The sequence below is a fragment of the Arachis ipaensis genome, chromosome B3 (genome assembly GCF_059453495.1).
Source record: "Arachis ipaensis isolate K30076 ecotype BB chromosome B3, ASM5945349v1, whole genome shotgun sequence".
Taxonomy (NCBI): Eukaryota; Viridiplantae; Streptophyta; class Magnoliopsida; order Fabales; family Fabaceae; genus Arachis; species Arachis ipaensis.
In genome coordinates, this window is record NC_142438.1 from 15,803,827 (window position 1) to 15,827,732 (window position 23,906).

At 35.2% G+C, this 23,906-nt stretch overlaps 3 protein-coding genes and 1 pseudogene across 3 annotated transcripts; 2 read left to right on the forward strand and 2 right to left on the reverse strand.

The window, feature by feature from the left end:
* Positions 1–665: 665 nt before the first annotated feature.
* Positions 666–1,720, reverse strand: LOC148569908 (uncharacterized). The gene is made up of 3 exons (XM_088506717.1): positions 1,347–1,720; positions 938–1,256; positions 666–845 (listed from the first exon to the last, which is right to left on the reverse strand). Exons 1-3 carry the CDS (start codon positions 1,718–1,720, stop codon positions 666–668), a joined length of 873 nt encoding a protein of 290 aa, XP_088362843.1.
* Positions 1,721–2,064: 344 nt separating this feature from the next.
* Positions 2,065–3,853, reverse strand: LOC148569909 (uncharacterized; annotated as a pseudogene).
* Positions 3,854–4,673: 820 nt separating this feature from the next.
* Positions 4,674–7,499, forward strand: LOC107629780 (uncharacterized). Its single transcript, XM_016332667.3, has 4 exons — positions 4,674–4,911; positions 5,534–5,790; positions 6,088–6,545; positions 6,978–7,499. Exons 1-4 carry the CDS (start codon positions 4,811–4,813, stop codon positions 7,239–7,241), a joined length of 1,080 nt encoding a protein of 359 aa, XP_016188153.1. The 5' UTR covers positions 4,674–4,810; the 3' UTR covers positions 7,242–7,499.
* A 1,746-nt stretch (positions 7,500–9,245) lies between these two features.
* LOC107629781 (uncharacterized) lies at positions 9,246–12,139 on the forward strand. Its single transcript, XM_016332668.3, has 5 exons — positions 9,246–9,386; positions 9,493–9,683; positions 10,529–10,785; positions 10,957–11,417; positions 11,620–12,139. The coding sequence occupies exons 2-5, from the start codon at positions 9,586–9,588 to the stop codon at positions 11,878–11,880; spliced, it is 1,077 nt and encodes a 358-aa protein (XP_016188154.1). The 5' UTR covers positions 9,246–9,386; positions 9,493–9,585; the 3' UTR covers positions 11,881–12,139.
* Positions 12,140–23,906: the final 11,767 nt, after the last annotated feature.

The window sequence follows — 23,906 nt, forward strand, 5'->3', positions numbered from 1 at the left end:
AGAAATAGCAGTGATGTTAAAATGGTTGGTGTTTTGTTGAACTCAATGAAATTGTAATGAAACGATGTTTTGTTGATTTAAGTTTGATGAAAGGCTATATTGTGCATGTGTAATTAAATGCAATTATAGATTGTGCAGCTGCAATGTTGTTTTATTGCACTCATCTGAATTGTGAAAATAAATTGAATGAAATAAAGTGTTATATTTTGCATCCTGTTTAAATCAAGCAAGTCATGAGCATAACAACAATCTGAACTCTAACATATTACTTAATCATTAACCATAAACATTGTCATTGGCTACAACCACAACAGATTCACAGCAAAATAACAAAACAAGAGCTACACATTTTGCTCCACAATAACGGTCTGAGATAACAAACTGTAGTCTTTAAACTAGTTTTCACACGTTATAATGATACTAAAGAGAAATCTTTTACTAAAAAATAAAATTTCCAGAAAACATAAAACTGCACACATGATAATCATCACATCTTTTTCCATGCTTTGAGAGGTGTCCTAGCCATGAACTTGAGTTGGGATATGCTGACGTGCTTGGATGGCTTGGCAGCACCCTGAGATTGTTGTGCTTGGCAGCACCCTTGAGTTATTGTCCAGAATTATTGTTGGACGGGTCAACTTAGCCTTCTTTGACGTAGCCTGAGATTATTGGAAACTCACATCATTGACAGAGAATTTTCTCTTTGGCCTTGACGTCGTGGTCTTCTTTGAAGCAGCTTGTGATTGCTTAGAAGCCTGACTAGAGATAGTACTAGATACAGTGCTTGAGATAGTGCTAGAGATGATTCTTGAAGCTCTTCTTGTAGATCCAGCAACTTTGTTTGCCTAGTTAACAGCCACAATACGACATTATAATCTTTGAATGCAATCAATAAAAATGAAGCCCGAACCAGAAAAAAAAAAAGCAGAGTACTTACTGAACTAGTGGCAGCTACTTTGCGCTTCTTTGGACAGGTCCGTTTGTTGTGGCCTCTAGAAAAACAATAGGAGCACTTTTGATTCTGCCCTTCACGAGATACTCCTCCCCTAGTTGGGTTCTTATCTGCAGCTTTATTTCGTTTCAGTTTAGGCCTTCCAATGGGTTTTCTGTAGATTGGTGGAAAAACGTCATCAAACTGTGTCTTCTCCCACAGGTTGGGGCCATTCACAGGATATACCACATGTTGGTAGCACTCAGAGTAAGTTGCTTTCTTGTAACAGTTTGCAACAAAGTTGTCCACATTGAAGCACATCTTCCTAATGCAGGTCATTGCATGAGCACAGGGAATTCCGGACAACTAAAACTTCCTGCACGAACACTCGTGAGTCTTCAAATCAACCACTAACTTCTCTTTGCCTCCATGAATGCTAGTTACCTCATATTTGTCACGACCAGCATAGGTGCTCACCCACTTACCACTTGCATCAGCTTGTTTTTCAACCTCAATCCTGATACAGGGCAACACCTCTCTTGGGTAATCAATTATCCGATCCCTATTATCAACCCAACGCCTCATTATGTATACTCTGATGTCTTCAAGCATGCTGACTATAGTTTTCTCTCTGGCATCCACAATCACAGAGTTAAATACTTCACACATGTTATTTACCAAGGTATCACACTTAGACCAAGTCCCAAACTTATGCCGGCACCAATATCTGGTCGATATCTCTATAAGGTGGTTGTAGGCTCCATTATCAACCTTTTGGATTTCAGCCATCCTTCTCTCCCACTCTTGTAAATAAGTAGCTTTTGCAGCATTTCACATCATCAGTTTTAGTTGCAGCCTTGGGAATCTCTTCCTGAAGTTGCTGTAAAGATGTCTAACACAAAATCTATGATCCACTTCGAAAATGAGCTCATCGAAGGTTGAAACTAAACCCTAAACCCATCATACACAGTTGAAGCAGTAATTAAATCAGTATGATATTTGATAGGCACAATTAAATAAGTAACTCTATTGGACATGCACAATTCAAACCTCTACTCATACAATTCAAATATTAGGATCACCAGGGCAGCAAGTCTAACACTAATACTAGGATCAATAAAGTAGCTATCAGTTTAAATGAGTATAGAAATAAGTACCTTTTGTTGGTCAGACATAAAGGTACATCTCCTTATCTTATCACTCCCAAAGTCATCACATAGATTGGTGAGAAACCAAGTCCATGTGTCCTTAGTCTCTGCTTCAACCACTGCGTAGGCTATTGGCAATATCTGGTCGTTCGGGTCCTAGCCAATAGTCGTGAGAAGTTTACCTCCATATGGTGTCTAATGAAGCACCCGTCAAGACAAATTATTGGTCTGCAAACTACAAAACTCTTCTTGTATGCATCAAGGCACACATAGAGTCTTTGAAACTTTGGCCTTAAATTCACATCCGATTTTGGTCTCTCAGAAGCAAACTCAAGTGGTCTCTCCACTTGCAACTTAACTGTAGAACTTGGGTTAGACCTCAGCAATTCATGACAATAGTCATAGAGTCTCTGATACTGCTCTATATATGTTCCTTGTAACTCATCAAGTGCAAACTGTTTAACCCGGGAAGCTTTAGACTTAGTAAGCTCTACATTCCACTTGCTGTATGCTTTCTTCATTAGTGTGGAGAGCTTTATCTTTGGATTCTCAGCGATCTTTTTTAGAAACACCTTGCTCAACCATTTTGCATGCATAATCCCAATTTTCAACTCTCTAGAATAGCTATGCTTGTTGTGGCAGCTGGTTAATTGCCATGTTTGCTCATTCTTCATCTTCCCACAGTATGTAAACCAGTTGCGGCCCTCCACGCAAGTAACCTTCACTCTCCGAAGGTCAACCTTATCAAACCTCAAATCCCTCCTAGTATGTACAGCATAGGCAGTGGCACAATCCTTAAACTCCTCTCTTGAGACATAAAGAGTTCCAACCTCCCACTTATACTCACTCATGTCCTTTAGTTGCTTGTGCAACGGATACTTCTTCGCAGCACTATTATCATCCTCATCATCATCAATAATAGGCATATCCAGAAAATCTTCAGATTCATATCCTTCTTCCTCATCACCTAAACCTACAACGATCTTCTCCTTACCTTTGTCACTCCTACTATCTTTTGCTGCATCTGTTTGGGTTTCAGTTGGTGCAGCCTCGAATCTATCCCCTACCCTGATGTTGACATCTACTAAGCCCTCTGCCCCTTCCTTGTCATCGTCACTATCACCAAACACAACTTCGGTAGCACTATCTTCTGAACTATCACCATTTATGGAATCAGAACTCCATGAATCACAACTATCATCTTCACCACCCTTGGGTTCATAGTTCTCGTCCTCACTGCCATCACTACCCTCTTCTTCCTCATCTGGTTCATCTGATCCATCTTTCTTACCCACAATTTCTTCCTCCACATTTGGCCAGAATTTATCTTCACCTATCCAACTGCATGGGCCTTAAATGTAACCATTGGCCCTTGCCCATCAGATCCACCAACCTTCACTTGCATGGTAGTTTCAGTACTCCCTAACATGTGTACATCCTCAACCTCTTCATGGATATCACTAGTTTTGTGAACTACATACAGCTCCACCATATCCTCCCTAACCCCAATGTTAGCCATATCCATTGCATCTTTGTCAGTTCGCAGCATCCTTAAGCCTTCTTCTGTATTCTGATCCTGTGATTTGTACCACATTGCGGCAATATCTTTCTTCAAATATCCTTGTCTGCTCACTATGTCATAAACCTCAATCAGACCCCACTCATCTTCATTGCAGTAGTCTATGACAGTTGTCTCCCCACCCAAATACTTCAAAGGCCCTCCTTGAAGTTCGAAGCTACCTTGGTGATAAACTTTGACACTAAAATAACTCATCCTAAACAACAAATCATGTTACATCAAGTAAACACAGTGAAACAACATCAACCGCAGGCACACATTCAATCACCAAAAGAAGTAAAATTCATTCCTTAACTAACATAAGCAACAAACATTTTTCTGGGAATATAAAAATCAACTAAACCTTAAAAATGCACCCAATCTCATATATGGCCATCGTTTTTCGTGGAACTACTCAACAAAACCTCAAAAAACAAATTTTTTTCTGGTACATACTTTGTCGAACGAAACCACTCTGTCACCAGAACAAAGGTGTAAGCTTTCATGCAAAACACCCAACAACGATCCGCCAACTACCTTGCAGCCCCTCCCTGCGATCAGCCTCGAAGAAGAGTAAAACGTGTGTGGTAAGGAGAACTGGAATGGAAAACATTGGGTAGAGCTGTTCTGATTCTTCAACGTTTTGTATTTGTTACGGTGAACGGTATATTGGGCGCGAAAAAGCAAACATGTATATCTTAACCTTTGGGCTTACTTACTTAACGTCCACGTATGCAACGCTGTTAACTAAATGTTAGTCATTTGGACTGTAGGACAACATTGATCCGATTTAGAAACGTTTGGAATACAAATAAGACGTTTAAAACGTTAAGGACAAATTTCAAACTTACCCCAAACGTTAGAGACATAAATAATACTTTACTCTATAATTAATTTAAAATAACGACTTGAAAATCAATTTAACAAATAAATAATTTTTTAAAAATTAATTTAACTATTTATTTATTATAATAATAATTATTTTTAATAATATAATATTACATAATTAAATGCACAAAAAACAGTTTTGTTATGTGTTAAAAACTTAAAATTAAATTCTTATTATTATGATGATATATGAGTTGGCGTTTGGGGAGGACAATTGGCAAATTGGCATGGGAGGTGTAGCAGATAAATTAGAGCTGTGATTGATCGATTGAACTCGGAAGCGAAATGGAAACGGGAAAGAGAGTGGTCATCATCGGAGGTGGCGTTGCTGGTTCCCTCCTCGCTAAATCCATCCAATTCCATGCCTATGTCACTCTCATTGATCCGTACATTCTTGCTTCCAACTTTTTCTGATTCCTTTTCTTACTTGTTTTTTTCTCTCCCTTTAATTATGTTTCTTCAGATTTTAGCTAAGTGCTGCACTAGTTCCTTCCTTTAATCGCATTTGATTCTTAAGGTTTTTTAGGTTTATGCAAGAGAGACCGGGGTTTAGCGGTTTTACAATGTGTGCTTTTTCTTTTTCATTTTTTGTCCTTTTAGGTCAAGTTTGGTTTAGTATCGAAAGATCAGAAATTTCAAATCAGTGAATCAAGTTGGTCCTCATTGATGTCACGTGTTATCATCGAACTAAGTGTTCTTCTTATGACACAAAATGCAGTGATGATGAGACACAAGACATGGGGAAAGGAATTGTTCCCTTTGGTTTCAATTTTGTATGGACAGAATATAGGAAAAAAATGTATCTTCTTCCAATGTCTTTGTAATTCATTCCTAGAAGAACTTCCCGGATTGTAAAGTTTCAAGTTTGATGTTGATAGATGATACTAATTAGGGTGTTGTTATTGTTGTTGCAATATGGTTGAATTGGGCTTTACATGCGCATTGTGACATTGTAGTTTTTGTTGCTGTTATTTTGTCATGAATTGAGTGCAATTGAATTGAATCCAGGAAGGAGTATTTTGAGATTCCATGGGCATGCTTGAGGGCAATAGTTGAGCCACCCTTTGCGGAGAGGACGTTGATCAACCATGCAGAGTACCTCACCAATGCCAAAATTATTGTATCCAGTGCTGTCAATGTGACTGACACGAAAGTGTTTACTGCCGATGGCCACCAGATTGTCTATGACTATCTTGTTATTGCCACTGGCCATTCAGATCCTGTCCCTAAGTCGAGGACTGAAAGACTTAACGAGTACACAAAAGGTAAATTTTTGAACTATATATCTTTATCAAGAAGTTATGCACTTAAAACTGAGTCTACATCTACGACAAACATCATGTTTCTAGGCTACTGTCTTTGGATTAACTACAAGGGGTTTATTGTGTGATATGAATAAATGATAAACAAATGAACAAAAGGAACATGGTGGAACTCTGTTACAGGATTATAGGTCATTTTGCCTTGTGTGAATGTTCTTGTAGAATGGGTTTTAACCATGTGATGATTCATTGATTTGGTGTAGCTAGTGGTTGATTTATGAAGTTCCTTTACTCTGGCAGAAAATGAGAAGATAAAATCTGCTCGCTCCATTCTGATTGTTGGAGGAGGTCCCACTGGTGTGGAACTTGCAGGGGAGATAGCAGTTGATTTTCCGGATAAGAAGCTTACGCTAGTGCATAAGGGAACAAGGCTAATGGAATTTATAGGGGCAAAAGCTTCTGATAAGGCTCTCAAATGGTTGAAATCGAAGAATGTCGAGGTAAAACTTGAGCAATCAGTTGATCTGAACTCTGCTGTGGATGGAGGACAACACAGGATTTATCAAACTTCTCTCGGAGAGACCATTGAGGCAGATTGTCATTTCTTATGCATAGGGAAACCGCTTGCTACAGCATGGCTTAGGGAAACTGTGTTGAAAAATGACTTGGATCATCAAGGAAGGATTAAGGTAGATGAACATCTGAGAGTGAAGGGTCAGGACAACATTTTTGCAATCGGGGATATTACAGATGTTCCGGTAAGCGCTTACCTTACCAAAGTTTTACATATATTCTAAATCACACGCTAAGATAACAAACACAACAATTTACTTATTCTTACTCTTTCTTTTCCTTTTCCTTTTCATGTTCTGTATTCATCTTTAAGTTAGGATGAGATATCATACTTTATTGCCAGAATTTTCTCTAGTGTTGAAGACTTGAAGTTCTTCTACTAGTAACTAAAATTAATGTATTGATGTACACCAAGCATACTGTTTACATTGAATTTTGAAAAGGGACATCTTTGCATACCTATAGATTTATGTGATTGTGCACTTGTGTTACTTTAGGTAAGAGTCTCTTTGATTTTGTCCCAAGTAAATTACTTCTGTTGCTGAAGATATGCGGCATTTTTTATTTCACTACAAGTCAATCTGATAGGAAGTTCATTAATGTCCATCTTACAACAGGAAATCAAGCAGGGGTTTTTGGCACATAAGCAGGCCGAAATGGTAGCAAAGAACTTGAAGCTAACAATGGAGGCAGGAACAGAATGTATGAATAGGATGGACACTTACAAGCCGCATTCGGCATTGGCAATCGTCTCACTTGGGCGGAAAGAAGCGGTGGCACAACTTCCCTTCATGACAATGAGTGGAAGAATCCCTGGCATTATCAAGTCTGGAGACTTATTTGTAGGTAAAACAAGAAAACAGATGGGACTCAATCCTTAAAATAATGGTTCTTCATGTTATATGAACATGCTGTGTGTACAAAATCAATATACATATTTTCAGTTTGTAATTTCCTCAATAGAAAATAAGAATTTATTTGTACCATATTGTACCAAATATTTATACAAACAATGTTTAACTTTCATGAGATGTATAATTATGTAAGTTGGAAGCAGGATATGGATTTTACTATTTAATTGTTGTATCATTGACAAAACTATATGTTTGAATAGAATTGATTGCATGATTATTATTTGATGTATCTCTCCCACCTAACTGGTAAAGGAGTTAATTTGTTTTTTGTTTGTATTAGTTGATTTTGTGTTCAAAATATTTATATCTTATATGCTCTTCTTACATATCTCAATTTCTTTTCTGCATAATTTGGGTGGGAATTCAGTCATGTTTGTCTCATCTTACTTGCTTATGTCACAAACCTAACCAAACTTCATATTAATAGTGGGATGTGTACCCTTTTTTTTTTTAATGGATTTTCTATGTTCCATGTTCCATTTGTTTATCAATTTGATTGATGAATTCTAACTTGGCGTGGAGGATTCAATCTGCTATATTGAATATTTGAATTAGAGATATTTAGAAAAAAGAAAGAAAAGGGAATCTATTGATTATAATAACATATGATACATTAGTTAGAGGGAAAAACGTTGAGAATTTTTTATTCGTTTGTATTTTTAAGGTTATGGACTTCAGGTATTTATAGTTTTTACCTCTCACTTTTATCAACTATCGGTTCAAGCTTGCCCTATATATATTTTTTCTTTTATTTTCTTGATTTCATTTTTTATAATATAAAATTCAGAAAATAAAGAATATTGGAGATGAAACTAAACAGACCTGCTGTCTGGTTCTAGAAGAATCTGGAAAGCTCTTAGGAACAAAAGATTTCATAAAGCTCTTTGTCACTAATATTATGCCGGACATTTGGTTACAGCTAACATTTTCATGATGACCCTTCAACGTTTTACATTTGGTTACAGCTAAGAAACTTAGATTATCAACAAACAAAGAATTAGAATAAACATTTAAACATATATTCCTTTGATTACAGCTAAGAAACTAAGATAATCAATAACAGAACAAAGACTTAGAATAAACAAACTAGCTTTGATCCTGTAGTTACTAGTTCACAAATGAATATTTATACCGCAAAAAGAGAGAGAATTTTACTACATGATTTGGAGGATAGAGGTAAAAAATAATAACAATAATAAAAGTGACAAAGGGATAAGATTCATAATAAAACCAATTACAACCTATCTAGTTGAAAATTGTAATGGCCTCATGGAGGAGAAAAGTCAATTTTCCACGTTATTATTAGTAGTCAAATGCTAATGAAAGTGATGGATTATAATCTTATCCTAAATAAATTGGATATAGACCAAACCAAATAAAATAATTCTGAGTTTGAAATAGGATATTAACAAGTGGGAAATGAATTATTTCTTTCATGCTTACTTATGGAGATATTCCTTTTCTTTTTCTTTCCAAAGAAGTTTTCTGTTCTACTAAGATGATCCTAGAATCTTGACGCCAGCATGCGATCACAATTATATATATATAATTATTATCTTAATATTATTAATAATTGAAAACGAATGATTATAAGAGAACACGTATTGAATAGTTTCAAAGGCATGTTAGTTTATCTTTTCACATCGGATCATGCCACATTTTAGGTCCCATTAGAAAGAAAAAAACTTAATGTTTGAAAATTAAACCAGCCAATTGGTTTAGGAAAAACCAGAGGCTTAGAGATTTAAATTTTCTTTTGAGGTTTAACAATTTAATTAATATAATAAAATAATATCTTTATGTATAAAATATACATCTTTAAAGAAAATATTTTTAATCAACTTATCATGTTAATAGTTACTATTCAAATAATTTAAGAGAGAAAAAATATCATATGTAATATGATTTGATTATAATATTTTTTCGTATAAGAATTCTTATATAACAAGCTACAATGCAGGCTGGCAAAATAGACTATTTTCTCTTAATTTATTTTTTTTTTTTTAATTCTCCCACAGGAAAATATATCTTGATCATGAAACATGATTTTTGAATATTATATTATTGGGCTATTTTTCTTCTAAGAACATTCAGTGGAGACACCTCAATAAGGTTGTGGGAAGTTGACCCTATGGTTTTATTTGTTTTGTCTTTGGTAGTTGTTTACGTCCAAATTCAACATGACACCCTTTTTAATTTACTTTGATGATTGATGCAGTGACGCATGACATCTATATATTTAGTTCCCTTTATCCTCTTTTGAGAGAAGAACACAACAATCATTACAAAGTTTTGAACTTTTGAAACAAAAATGGCTGAGAAGAAAGTTGTGATAGTAGGTGGTGGTGTTGCTGGTGCTATTCTTGCATATACTCTTCAGCATCAAGCTAGTGTCACTCTTATTGATCCGTGAGTTCTGTCTTTTTATATGTTCTTGCAAAATCCATCTTGTCTTTGTAGTTTAATCAAGTGTTTTTTTTGTTTTGTTGTTTATCAATAATGATGTCTTGTTATTTAGAAACATGAACTGTGAATGGATCTCTCTTGTCCTACTGTTTCTACTCTTTCTCTTGGGAGGAACAAAGTGTTTGGGAAGTTGATGCTGACAGAAATCAGAGAGTAATCACATAAATTGATCTCATTTAATTTCTTAACAATTTTTTATTCTCTACAAGTTTTTTAAAATTATTTTTGTCAGATAGATTAGTTTTTTTATCACTTTTAATCAAATTTTTAATATGCGTGTTGGAGAAATAAGCTCTTAATAAATTTTAGAAAAATGCTAGTAGATCATTAAAATTTATTATTTTTTATCATCACTTAACTATTTGCAATTCTTTTAGTTTAGTAATCTAACAACATACTTTATTCCATATTTTTAAACATTGATAGTTACTGATGGCCAAAACTAATAAATTCTTATAACTCTCTACAATTCTCCTTAATTTTATTATAAGACAATTAAGTAAAAAATACCGTCTAAGACAAATTAATCCCTTTTAAAATGATAAAATGATCAATCTGACGGAAGTAATTTTCGAAGACTTTTGAAGAATAAAATTTTGTTGGGTACTAAAATATCTTATCTAAAATTTTTCTTAACGTCAACTCGAGTGTTTATTCTTAAATAGAAAAATTGTGTTTTTGTTTTTATTTTTACATTTGTTTGTTATTCTCTAAAAGAGTATGTTGTGAAAGAATGAAAGAAAGGAGAGATTTAAATTGATGTAATGGTTGCATTGACTTTAACACAGAAAGGAGTATTTTGAGATTCCATGGGCTGGGTTGAGGGCATTGGTGGAACCATCATTTGCAGAGAGGATATTGATCAACCACAGAGATTACTTCAAGAAAGGTGAGCTTGTTGTGTCCTCTGCTGCCTCAATTTCTGAAACACAAGTTGTCACACAAGATGGCACCCATGTTGCCTATGACTACCTTGTTATTGCCACTGGCCACTCAGAACCTCTCCCCAAAACCAGGGCTCAAAGACTTGACCAATACAAAGCAGGTAACACTTTGAGACACAACTTACCTCTCATTTTATTAGACTTCAAATACTATTATTTATTGGTGTGTTCATTTCTAATCAAAATTCAAGCATATAATAACTTGCTCTAGTGCTATTTCAAGGTATATGTCTATTTGATTTTATTGATTAAAGCTGTTTCTCCACTGGCAGGAAATGAAAAGATAAAGTCCTCAAACTCAATCTTGATTGTTGGTGGAGGTCCAACAGGGGTGGAGCTGGCGGCCGAGATCGCCGTCGATTTCCCAGAGAAGAAGGTGACCATAGTCCACAAAGGGTCAAGGTTGCTAGAATACATTGGTACAAAAGCTTCAAGGAAGACACTGAAGTGGCTCAAATCAAAGAAAGTTGATGTGAAATTGGAACAATCTGTGGAATTGGATAATGATAACAACTCTGCAGAAGGAAATAAGACATATCAAACTTCAGGTGGTGAGACAATAGATGCAGATTCCCATTTTGTGTGTATAGGGAAACCTGTTGGTTCTGCATGGCTTAGAGAAACTATATTGAAGGATCATTTGGATGATGAAGGAAGGATCAAAGTTGATGAATACTTGAGAGTTAAGGGAAAGACCAACATTTTTGCAATTGGAGATATTACAGATATCAAAGTAAGTCATCATTTTATACTTTCTAAAACTAGGAACAGAAAGCATATATCTTTGTCTCTTTGTATTTGTCATATTGTGTTTATACTTTTTGCTCAAGAATATATAATGAGATGCCAAATATAAACTCTTTTACATTGTCAACTTGTTTGTTTGAGTAAGAAAATCAAATGAATGGAAATGTGGTGTTGATGTGAAATTGCAGGAAATCAAACAAGGGATGTTTGCAAGTGCTCATGGTGTATTAGTTGCCAAGAACTTGAAGGTGTTGATAGAAGGAAGTGGCAAAGAACCTAAATTGGGAACATACAAGGCACAAGCACCAATGTCAATAGTTTCACTTGGAAGGAAACATGGGGTTGCTCAGTTTCCATTCATGACAATTCTTGGAAGGTTCCCTGGCATGATCAAATCAGGGGACTTGTTTGTTGGTAAAAAAAGAAAGGAATTAGGACTTGCAGCCTAATAATTATATTATTATTATTGTTGTTCAAAATTTGAATTTTTTCATGTTGTTGTTGTTGGGTCATGCATTTGTTTATATATTTGTGTTTTAATTTGTATTATTCACTTAATACCAATGTGCATGTAGTGTTTCTTGTTCTTTCATAATTTTGATGTTGTATAGTGTTGTTACTTTGAATATTGGATCCAAAATCTGGATAACAAAACATGTTCATGTTATTATGATTTTGTTAAAAAATCTATTTACATATGTTTTTTCATCTCATTTTCCCATTGGATTATGCTACCTATACACCAAAATCAGCTACCAAAGTCAACCATCAGTATAAAATACATGCTGGAATACAAATACATATTGAAAATAAATTAAATCATACATGTATTTATATACAAATACATTAGTAGATAATTTTAGTGGCTGATTTTAGTGTACAAATAACATTTCTCTTTCCCATTAAGCATCTTATTTATATATGGTAGAACCTTCTTCAATCTTACATACGAAATCTTGTGAGCTATTCTTGATTAATTTACCTTGCTTTAGGGTTATTAGCAGCTAAGTAGTTAACTTTTTTTTTTTAAATGAATTCTTAAAGCACTTCCAATGGGCCTATTTAAGAGTCCTTTTTCCATCATGTATGGTTCTTTATGACATTTTTTACCATTGGTAAAGTTGATTTCAGTCGAGGAAGCAGAGTACGGACTAGGGATAACCAATGTATACTTGCCTCGTGTAGCTAATTTTTGTTGGTAGGAGTGGAATGCGTGATATACTTAAATATTTTAATTTATAGTATTTTTTAAAATTGTGAGAAATGTACAAATTAGACCTTTCTATTTGTATTTAAAAAATATTAAAAAATTTTGAGGTACACAAATAAAACTTTTTGATTTGTATATCTAAAAAATTGTTTTAAACACAAATCGAAAAATCTAAATACAAAAATAAGAAGATTTGATTTCTGTATCCAAAAATTGGACGGTCTAATTTTTGTACTTCTCAAAAATCAGACGGTTCAATTTTTACTCTATAAATTAATTCGTTTCACATTTAAAAAAATACCACAACAGTTCACAATTCAAAAAAGACACCGTTGTTAATTCAATATCAAAAATAAAAGAATGGCCTCATCTCATTAAATTTAAAAAAAATTAATATAAATAAAAACTAAATAATGAACATTGGAAAAAAAATAGTAATATTTTTTATTTTATAAATACTAATTACACGCATTTTTATTATCACAATTTTTTTAATATTTTTCAAATTTCTCATGCAAAAATTTACTAATATGTTTGTTTTTTTTTATTGTTATTATTTATTAAGTTATTAAATTTCTTTCATATGTTTTTAATTTATAAATTTTAATAATATTATTATAAAAATAATTTAATAATTATATTAATTTATTTTTATTTTTATTAATTAAATAAGTAAAACCACAATAAAAACTAAAATTAGTTTCTCTTATTGAAAAAAAAAAGATTATTTTTAATCTCTATTTACTATTTATGATATAAAATTGATGTATAATTATTTTTTATAATAAATGAAAATAAACAAAGACCGGAGAGAATTTATCACTTTTATTCTTTTTTTTTTTTCAATCATTTTTTCCCATCTAATATCAAGCATAATAATGGTAATTGAAAAGTTAACCATCTTTTAGAATAAATAAATAAAGTAAAATAAAATAAACAATGAGGGAGGTATCACTAAGCAAAGATATCAAGAAAATGTTGGGATTGATTTCAACAACTCACTATATTTAATACTTTTCTCGTTAGAGAAAATAGGGACAAAGAAATGTAAAGCTGGAGAAATGAAAAATATCCATGGCCACCCAATTTGCCAAATATACACCAAGGATAATAATTTTCACCTTTTTGTATTTGGAAATTTTTGTTTGACTTTCTATCTTTTTATTTTAGTATAAAGACTATAAACATGGCCTCCTCCACAAAAGAGAATCTTGTTCAACTGTTCAAGTCTAAAAGATGTGTATCTCTGATCTTTTAATGAGTTTGGTTAATCATTGCCTCATTGATACTGTTATTATATATATATATATTATTTTACATGTTATATTTTAACAAAATAATTAGTTGCCAAAGTTTATATTTTCTATAGGATTGGTACCTAAACTTATCTATGATTGGGTTCTATGTATATCATCCGCCACTGTTACTCATATTTCATGAGTGAGAGCATACAATATAAATATATATATATATTTTACATTTAAGATTGTCATCATATACAATATATACTATTGTCAAGGTCAAGAGTGATTTTTTCTTTTATTAAATATTTTTTATTCAAAAATATAAGATAATTAAATTATCATAATAAAATAATCAAATTTTTGTAATAACGTAGTAAACTTTTTATGAATACTAAATATTTACTTTTATACCATAAATAATTGGTAGTTATTTCTTTATATTCATATAGCATAATTGGAATGCATTTTAGATAGTTCCAAAAAATATGTGTCGTCTAGAATTTTTTACGAGTACGTACTCTTTCATCTTGCTCTGTTAAGATTTTTTTTAAAATAAAATTTTTTGTGCTATCTAGGTCAATATTTAATTTTTATCTATTTCTTTCTTTAATCCTTTCTTTATTTTCTTTTTTATTTATTTCTTTTAATTTGTCATGAGACTTTCATAGAATTATCACAGTTTGAGAAGACTCATGACAGTTCATAACCTTAAAAGGAATGTGTCAATCCCACTCTCTCGAGATTGTGCTTCTATGTGAAACAAAAAATCAATCTCGTCTGGTAAAAAGTAAGTTGAGATCTTGTCATTTTACGGATTGGAGGATTGTTAGTTCGACGACGGGTACAGTTGGTGAATTGGCTTTAGCATGGAAGGAGGGCACAACGGTTGAGATTCTTGCTGAAAAAGAGTTTTTCATAGCTGTCAAGGTAACTGATTATGCTTTGAACTGTTATAGGGGGCTAATTGGAGTACATTTAAATAGCTTGGATGGGATTCGGTCTATCCAGTACACAGAACATTTCTCTTTTGTACAACGTTTCTTTGGAAAAGTTGTAATTATGGGTGATTTTAATGCTATAGTGAGCCTTGATGAAAAGAAAGGAGGGGGTTAAAATCAGCTTCATCTATTTCTAAATTTTTGAATTTGATTGATTGTGATGGACTAAAGGATTTTGGTATGATTGAGAGAAGGTTCATCTGGACTAATAGGCGACGAGGGCAGGACTAGATCAGGGAGCGGCTTGACCGTGCACTTGCAAACGGTAAATGAATGGATTATTTTCCATCAGCCTCGCTGTCTCGACTCGCAGAAAATGGTTCAGATCATGCGCCTATCCTCCTTGATACAAATTCGGTCATGAAAAAATCTAATCAGAGGTTTAAGTTTCAGGAGAGATAGTATGGTATTGAAGAAATTCAGATAATTATATTGAAACTTGGAAGGAATGGGTGGATGGCTCAGGAATGTTTGTTTTGGCTCAAAAATTGAAGCATTGTAGGCACCGTATTGTTCAATGACAGCAACAGAACAAATCTAATTCGAAGAAGGACATTGGTGAACTCACATCTCAACTTGAAATTCTCAGAGAGGAGGGTATTACAGGGGGAGAACAGGTTGAAGCCTTGGAAAATAAACTTGAGCATGCTTACATTCGGGAGGAAAGCTATTGGAGGGAGAAATCTCGTGTAAAGTGGTTAAAAGAAGGGGACAAAAATACAAGTTTCTTTCACCAATCATTTCAATCCAGAATCCGGAGAAATAAAATTTGGAAACTGGAAAAGAATGATGGTACGTATGTTACCACCCGTGAGAAAATTGCACAAGTAGCTGAAACATACTTCAAGGATATCTTCACATCGATTAACCAAGCTAATCCGGCACATGCATTCGAAGATTTTGAAACCAAAGTTCCAGCAACCATGAACAGAAAATTAACTAGACTAATCAGTTTTGATGAGGTAAAACGAGCGGTCTTTAATGTTCACCTCCAGAGCGCCCCTGGTGATGATGGATTTACGGCTAAATTATTTCAATTCTATTGAAGTTTAATAGGAGATGATGTTTTTAAGATTGTCCGCAGTTTCTTTGTCAGTGGTAGACTACTAAAGAGTTTCAACCATACACAAATCTGTCTCATTCCTAAGATTCCTGATACAAAGGATATGACACAGGTTAGACCCATTAGCCTTTCCTCAGTTGTGTATAAGATTATTTCTAAAGTACTAGTCTATCGGCTACAGAAATTTATGACTTCACTGATCACCCCTAGTCAAAGTGCCTTCATTAAGGGTAGATTGATTTCAGACAATGTCCTAATCGCTCATGAATCTATGCACTATCTAAAGACAAAGAAGAGGAGCCTATCGAGTGAAATGGCTATTAAATTGGATATGAGCAAATCCTATGATTGTGTTGAGTGGCATTTTCTTTAGTTCATTTTGGAGAAGCTGGGATTTGAAACTAGGTGGATTGGTTGGATACAGGAGGTGGTGACTACAATTTTTTACTCTATCGTTGTTGAATGTCAACCTTTTGGTTTTTTTTAAACCAAATAGAGGTATCCGTCAAGGAGACCCTCTATCTCCCTATCTTTTTTTTCTGTGCAGAAGGATTATCCTTTTTGCTAAACAAGGTAGAGCAAAAAGTCTTATTGAAGGTATTCAGATCAACCAAAGATGTCCTATTGTTAATCATTTATTGTTTGCGAATGACTCAATCCCTTTTTGCAAAGCGTCAGAAAATAATTTTGAAAATATTCTCAATCTTCTCCAGTCATACGAGGGGTTCAGTGGCCAAAAAGTTAATTTGCATAAATCAGCTCTATTCTTTAGTAATAATACTCCTCCCGCTGCTCGATCACTATTGGCTCAGAAATTGAAAATTGTTCATATTGGTGCACAAGATAAATATTTGGGTCTTCCATCTACAATTCAAAAATAAAAAAACGCCACCTTCGGAGAAATCAAGGACAAGGTGAGGAAGCGAGTTCAAGGGTGGAAAAGAAAACTTCTCTCCTCTGCAGGTAGGCATGTTCTAATCAAAACTATTGGAGAGGCTATCCCAATTTGTTCATTATTATGTTTTCGCCTTCCTAACACTTTAATTAGGGAGATTCACAACATACTCTCCTAATTTTGGTGGGGTAAAAAAGGTACAGAGCGAAAAATAGCATGGGTTAGTTGGAATACTATCACAAGACCGAAACTAGAAGGTGGACTAGGTTTTAAGATCTAGGGGCTCAGAATTTGGTGCTATTAGAAAAATAATGTTGGAAAATTGCCTCTCAGCCATAATCACTCCTATCTAGACCCCTCAAAGGTAAATATTTTCGATACAGTTCTATAATGAATGCAGATATCGGAACAATACCTTCGTGGGGGGTGGCGTAGCATATTGGAAGGGCGTAAAGTTGTTGAAAAGGGGCTGGTTTGGCGAGTTGGTGATGGGTCCAATATCCGAATCTTCAGCGATCATTGGCTTGCACCTCCACATCCTTATGTTGTTTCTTCATCTGAAACTTCCAATCTACAAAATCAACCACTATTGATGGTCAAAGACTTAATACTTTCTAATAGTCAGTAGAATCAAACTCTAATTAGAAGTATTTTTTCGGGCACTAGTCAGCGTGTGCTAGCAACAATAATTGGGGGTGGAGAAGATAAAATTTATTGGGCCCTTAATAAAAGTGGTTTGTATGAAGTGAGTACTGGGTACCGTGTGGCTTATGGGTTCTCGCATCCTCCCATTGAATTTTGTCCAGAGATTATGAGACAATAAAATTTGTGGCGAGAACTGTGGAAGCTGAAAATCCCAACGAAGATTAAGATTTTTCTTTGGAGGGGCTTCCATGAAAAGCTTCTAGTGCTGCAAAAGTTTTATCATCGCATCCCATCGATTCAACTTACCTGCCGAAGATGCCTACAATTTCCAGAAACAATCAATCATTGCATCTTCCATTGTGTAAAATCAAAGAAAATTTAGTCAAAATGGGCTTACCAGCTACTAGAAGAGGCACTGAAGACTCTGATTTCTATGTTTGGTGGAACTTGAGAATGGGAGTTCTTGCGTAACTAACCCAATAGCTCCTCTCAGAGAATGATGATGGTGATTTTGAGCTGGTCCTTATGGAAGGTTAGGAACATGTTTATCTTTGATAATGTATCAACTAATGTGGAAGAGATAATGGCGTCGACTTTGAAGCTGCAGAAAGAGCTTCAACAAATTTCCACTTCCTAATTGATGAGCACTTTGCTTTTTATTTCTCTTATTAGATTATTATATGATGTTACATCTATAGTAGAACGTTGGAAGTCTCCCATTTCTTTTATTTGTCCCATATATTGACACCTATATGTTTCTTTTAATTCATGAATAAAATTATCTGACTTTGAAAAAAAAATATAGCATAATTGGAAAAAATTTGGTGTTCTATTTGTTAAATTTTGGTGATGAAATCAATTTATATCTTTTTTTTTCGTGTTGAATGATTTATATTTAGCAGTTGAGGTTTTTGGTCAAGAAATTTTTTTTTTGTCTTATAAAACACATACCAACTCACACACCCATCTCTACTAGTATTCTATTAGCATGGTTCTATATTCCTCCATGAGGATTTGAACCCGGTGCAGTTCTAAGATTTTTTTTTTGGACTTGGCCTACCCAGCCCACACAACCAAAATCGAACCCAACTTGTATCTGTACTCTCAAATTAACCCGCCAACCTACCTTGATCCCAATTCTTCTCTTCCACGCTCAGTCGCTAAAGAAACCAATGCTACCGAAGCTTATCCTCATGATTCAAGAAGATTGTTGCATGGAGCTAAAACCCAGTTCCTTCACTCTCGCCGATGGCCTAAACCCGAGTTTGATGAAATAGCCTATATAAGTCTCCCGTTGCTGCCGATCGCAGCTGCCGTCCTCCCCCGATTTAAATAGCTTGTTTTTCGTTCTCAATGGATGTCCCTTGTGATTTCTCAAATTGAATCTGACCTGTCACCCATTTGCATGTGGTTGTATTCTTCTTGGACCGCATTTGCTAGTGCATTGAAGAAGATCCTACTCGAGTGTTGTGACGGCCCCGATCCTCTCCTCTCGCGGTGCTTTCTGGCATGCGTTGAAGCTCTCGGTGACCGCCTCCATGGCCCCTCCTCCCTTCCTCTTTTGGCTCCTCATCATTCCCAATTATACTCCCTTACGTTGCTAATGGATGACCCTGTGTCTCAACTTTAGTTTCATCTCTATTCCCTGTTTTCGCTTTCCCTCTTACCAGTAAATTCTCTTCTATTTGATGTCTTGGTTGGCTGGTTGAAATTGAACCTAAATTGTTATGATTCTGTATATTATGATTTTGCTAAATTGATGCGAATCCTGCTTCTATTCTGATTGTTTTCATAATTTGAACCGACGGATTAACTGTCCACTGCCTCTGTAGTCCATTCTCCGCTGCCATCGCTGCCAGTTAGTGAGCTAAATTGTTGTCGTCTCTTGGAGTCCAGGTAGCTCCCACATCCAGAGCCTCATCCGGCAATTGGAGAATGTCTCTAATAATTGCATCTGCTTCTGCCACTGGTACCTTTGCCTTAATTGCTTGAATTAAAGGTAAGCAATCTAATTCAATTATGCATTTCATTAGTTGAAGATTTTTAATAAGAATGAGAGCCTCTCTGTATGCTTGAGCTTCTACTGCTAAGGCTGACACTGTCTTGAATATTATTGTTGACCCAGTGACAATTTTTTCTTGCCAATTTCTGACTACCACTGTTGCAGCTGCCGTGCCTGTTTCCTTTTGGAAAGCCGCATCTGTATTCGCCTTCAACCACTCCTTGGGCGGAAGCCTCCAGGTAACTCTCTTTCTCTTACCGCTCCTACTTACTTCTAATCTGTTATCATTAGAACCACCTTCTGTTGCATTATAGAAATCTGCTGTTAGGTGCTCTGAATTGACTATTACTTTTTGTGGTTTGATGTTTGATTGCTAAAATATGTGTTGATTCTTTTCTTTCCATATGCACCAGCACACACATCCCAATTTACACAAAATTATTGATTGATCCGTCCCGATCTCCCTCTTGATCTTTTCTGTTGTATCCATCATCCATCTCCCAAAAGAACTCACATTATAGACCGTAGGCAAAATTTGTAGGTTAGATCCGAATCACATCGCTCTAGTCCACAAACACAACAATAAAGCATGTTCGATAGTTTCATCCGCTTGTTGGCATATGCTGCATGAGGGTGTTTTTGCTATCATCCTTTGATATAAGTTTGCATTCAATAGTAAAATTTCTTGCATTGCTTTCCATAGAAGCAATTTTACCTTTTGTGGCACCGGTAGCTTCCATAGCATTTTCCAAACCTTCCTCAAGTTCTGATTTGTTGAGGCTTTGCTGAGATTTCTCTCCTCCCTGGCATCCTTCTCCTCTTTCGCAAAGTGATAACCCGTTCTCACTGAGTACTGTCCATCACTCCTATATGGCCAACCAAAATGATTCCTTTTATTGATCAAACTTATTAGTGTTTTGAGTATTAATTCAGCTATGTCACCAGAAAATATATCATGAATTTTATCCGCATCCCAACCCTCCCCATCTCTTATCAAATCGCTCACCTTTCTAAATCTACAATCTCTACACCTTTCTGGTTTTCCTTTTTCCGCCACCCAATTATCCTCTCAAATTTCTATCTCCACTCCATTCCCTACACTCCAGCTGCCTTTCCTTTTGACGAAGTCTCTTCCCTCCAACATACTCTTCCATATCCATGATGTGTTTCTTCCTTTTGTTGCCTCCCATAGGCTGCAATTAGAATAATAAATGGCCTTCAAAATTCACACCCATATAGCATCTTCCTCTTTTAGTAGCCTCCAAGCTTGTTTAGCAAAGTGTGCTAAATTTTGACATTCTAGGTCTTTAAAACCCAAGCCTCCACTCTTCTTACTCCTTATCATTTTTGCCAAGCTCTTCTGCTGAATGCTTCTTTCCTTCCCATTATTTGACCACCAAAATCTGGCAATCGCTGCTTCGATTCTTTTGCAGAAAGATTTTGAAAATTTGATAACATTCATAGCATAGAATGGAATCGCCTGTATGACTGCCTTTATCAATATCTCCTTTCCAGCTTGATTTAATAATTTTTTTCTTCCATCCTTTCATTTTGTCAAGTATTTTCTCCTCTATCCACTCCAATGCTCTTTTTTTTTTATCTTCCCCAACTCGCTGGCAACCCTAGATAACTTTCGAGATCCTCCCACATTGCCATGTCAGTGATCTCTTCTATATTCACCCTACTCTGGATAGATACTTGACTTCCAAAAATCAGCCCGGATTTTTCAGTGTTGATTCTTTGACTTGATGCCTCTGTATATTTGTTAATTATCTGAATGAGCTGATAAACCTCCTATTCTTGCGCCCCTGCAAAAATAATACAATCATCAGCAAATAATAAATGAGTAATAACTGGGACTGTGGGAGCTAATCTAATTCCCGAAATTAGATTATTCCTTGCCGCCTTTTTCAAGAGAATAGTAAAGCTCTCAGCAGCCAAACTAAAGAGATAGGGTGATAGAGGATCTCCCTGTCTAAGTCCTCTTTGGGGACTGATCTTGCTGGATAACTTTCCATTTATTTTGAACCTATAACTAGCACTTTTCACACAACTCATCATCAACTTCACCCACTCATTACTAAAACCGAACTCTTCTAGAACCCTTTCCAAAAAATTCCATTTCAGTCTATCATACGCTTTATTCATGTATAATTTAATGGCTATGTCATTGCTTCTAAGACTTCCTTTTTTGTTTAATTTGTGAAAGACTTCTTGTACTATTACTATATTATCCTATATGAGTCTTCCTTTTACAAAAGCACTTTGAACCGGAGATATGATAGCATCTAGCACTCTCTTTAACCTCCCCACCAAAACTCTCGTTATAATCTTGTACACAAAATTACAACAGCTTATGGGTCTAAGATGATTTAAGCTTTTCGGTTGACTAATTTTGGGAATCAAAACAACAGTTGTCTCACCTAAATCTTCTAGTACGATGCCTTCTTTAAAAAACTGTTTAACAATTTCATACACTTTCTTACTCAAAATATCCTAGTGTTTCTGAAAAAATAACCCATTTAATCTATCTGGACCCAGAGCCTTTAAGCCGCCCATACTAAAGGTCGCTTTCTTAATTTCTTCCTCATTGATCTTGCCATAAGCTCCTCATTCATCTCTCTAGTGACTCTCTTGGGTATTTCTCTTACATAGTCCTCCAAATTTCTGACCCCAGTAGAGGTAAACAACTTGGTAAAATATTTTTTCACTAACCTCATCACATTTTCCTCTCTTTGATTGTATCCACTGTCCTGACTCATTTCTTAATTTTTCTATTCTATTCTTATTCCTTCTCTGAATTGTTGTTGTATGAAAAAAAGCTGTATTTTTATCTCCCCATTTTAGCCATTTTAGCCTTGATCTTTATTTCCAATACTTCTCTTCTTGCTTCCATAGTTTTGAGATTTGTCTTTTCAGTTCATACTCTCTCCTTTGATCTCTTTCTGACATATCAGATTTCTGAATGTGTTGTAACTCTATTTCTTTTCTTTCAATTTCTTTATCTGCTCTCTTAAACTTCCTTCTACTCCACTCTATCAACTCCATCTTGCATCTATTTCTCTTCCTTATGAACTGATTCCAACAATTTCCATTCCCGTTATCCAAAAGTCAACTCTGCTTGATCACCTCTTTGCATTCTTCATGTTCCTCCCAAAAAGTCTCAAACCTAAAATCCTTTCTTGTCCGAATCAGCGGCTGTGTTTCAAGAATTAAAGCGCAGTGATCCAAACTTACAGCTGGAAAAGCTTTTAAAATAGTGTTTTGGAATTTGCATCCATTTGCAGTTTATCCGTATGCATAGTAAAAAAAGAGGGTGGACAGAGGTGCAACCTTATTGGCTTAACTTTGCCCCAGCGAAAGAGACTGAAAAAGATCCGTATCCGATTCTACTAGCTGTAAGGCTCTGGGTTTTTTTCCCAGGTTATGCCAGAATAGAATCCTATCGATTCGTCTTATAGCTCTTTTAAAGCTCAAGTCAGGATTCCCGAGAGTTTTTCGATCGGGAATGGCAATTGAAAAAGTCTTTCCCACAACCAGTCCGCTTGGACTATGCTATGTATGAATGATCTTCCGCCTGCTGCCAACAGTCTTTCTTCGGAATTCTACTTCCTCCTAAGCCTTCTTCTTATCTTGATAACATCCTATCCAATTTTTTCTTAGTGATAAAGTTATTTCTTGGATTACTGAACCACGTAAACTTGTTACCTTTGAGATCAACATCCATTAAACTATTCTCATCTACAAACCTTCTAAAAGTTTCTAAATAAATCCTTGACTGTGGATGAATGCCAACCTTTTTCTCTTAACTTAAGATATCATTGAAGTCACCCAAATAAGCTTGAGGTTCTTCCTTATTCTTATTACTTACTGTTAGCTCCTGCCATAGTTTCTTTCTCTTTTGAAAAACCGGATTTTCATACACAAAAATACTTTTCCATTTCAGTCCATTATTAATATTAATACTAGCCTTAATATAGTTATCACACCACTCATAAACATTAATATTAGCATTAGCTTTCCATAACAAACATAGCCCATCGGACAAGCTCCGGGATTCTAAAAAACATATTATCAAAATGGAGCCTTCTTTTTATCCTAAACATCTTTTCTTGTTTAGCCTTAGTTTCCATCAAAAATACTATGAGCGGCTTTACTTTTTTACATAGATCAAACAACTCGGATATTGTCGAGGCAGCCGCTATTCCCCGACAATTCCAGCTAATTGTACTTATGGCTGAGGGTGGGGCATGTTATGGCCCGCCTCTTCAACCATTAGTATTCCTTTATACTGATTAGAAGCATACAGAGTTAAGTCATATTCTCCTGTATCTAGAGCAAAATTGCTGTCCTTTAATTTCTTAGGCACCCTGTCCTCTTGTTCCCCCTTCTATTCCTCATTAGTCAGCATTAGCACC

Coding starts and splice junctions, on each gene's coding strand:
- LOC107629781 (XM_016332668.3), top strand. CDS start 9,586: ATGGCTGAGAAGAAAGTTGTGATAGTAGGTGGTGGTGTTGCTGGTGCT. Junction 9,684..10,528: donor AGTGTCACTCTTATTGATCC/GTGAGTTCTGTC, acceptor ACTTTAACACAG/AAAGGAGTATTTTGAGATTC. Junction 11,418..11,619: donor GAGATATTACAGATATCAAA/GTAAGTCATCAT, acceptor GTGAAATTGCAG/GAAATCAAACAAGGGATGTT.
- LOC148569908 (XM_088506717.1), bottom strand. CDS start 1,720: ATGGCTGAAATCCAAAAGGTTGATAATGGAGCCTACAACCACCTTATA. Junction 1,257..1,346: donor ATTCATGGAGGCAAAGAGAA/GTTAGTGGTTGA, acceptor GACCTGCATTAG/GAAGATGTGCTTCAATGTGG. Junction 846..937: donor AAGTAGCTGCCACTAGTTCA/GTAAGTACTCTG, acceptor GCTGTTAACTAG/GCAAACAAAGTTGCTGGATC.
- LOC107629780 (XM_016332667.3), top strand. CDS start 4,811: ATGGAAACGGGAAAGAGAGTGGTCATCATCGGAGGTGGCGTTGCTGGT. Junction 4,912..5,533: donor TATGTCACTCTCATTGATCC/GTACATTCTTGC, acceptor AATTGAATCCAG/GAAGGAGTATTTTGAGATTC. Junction 5,791..6,087: donor ACTTAACGAGTACACAAAAG/GTAAATTTTTGA, acceptor TTACTCTGGCAG/AAAATGAGAAGATAAAATCT.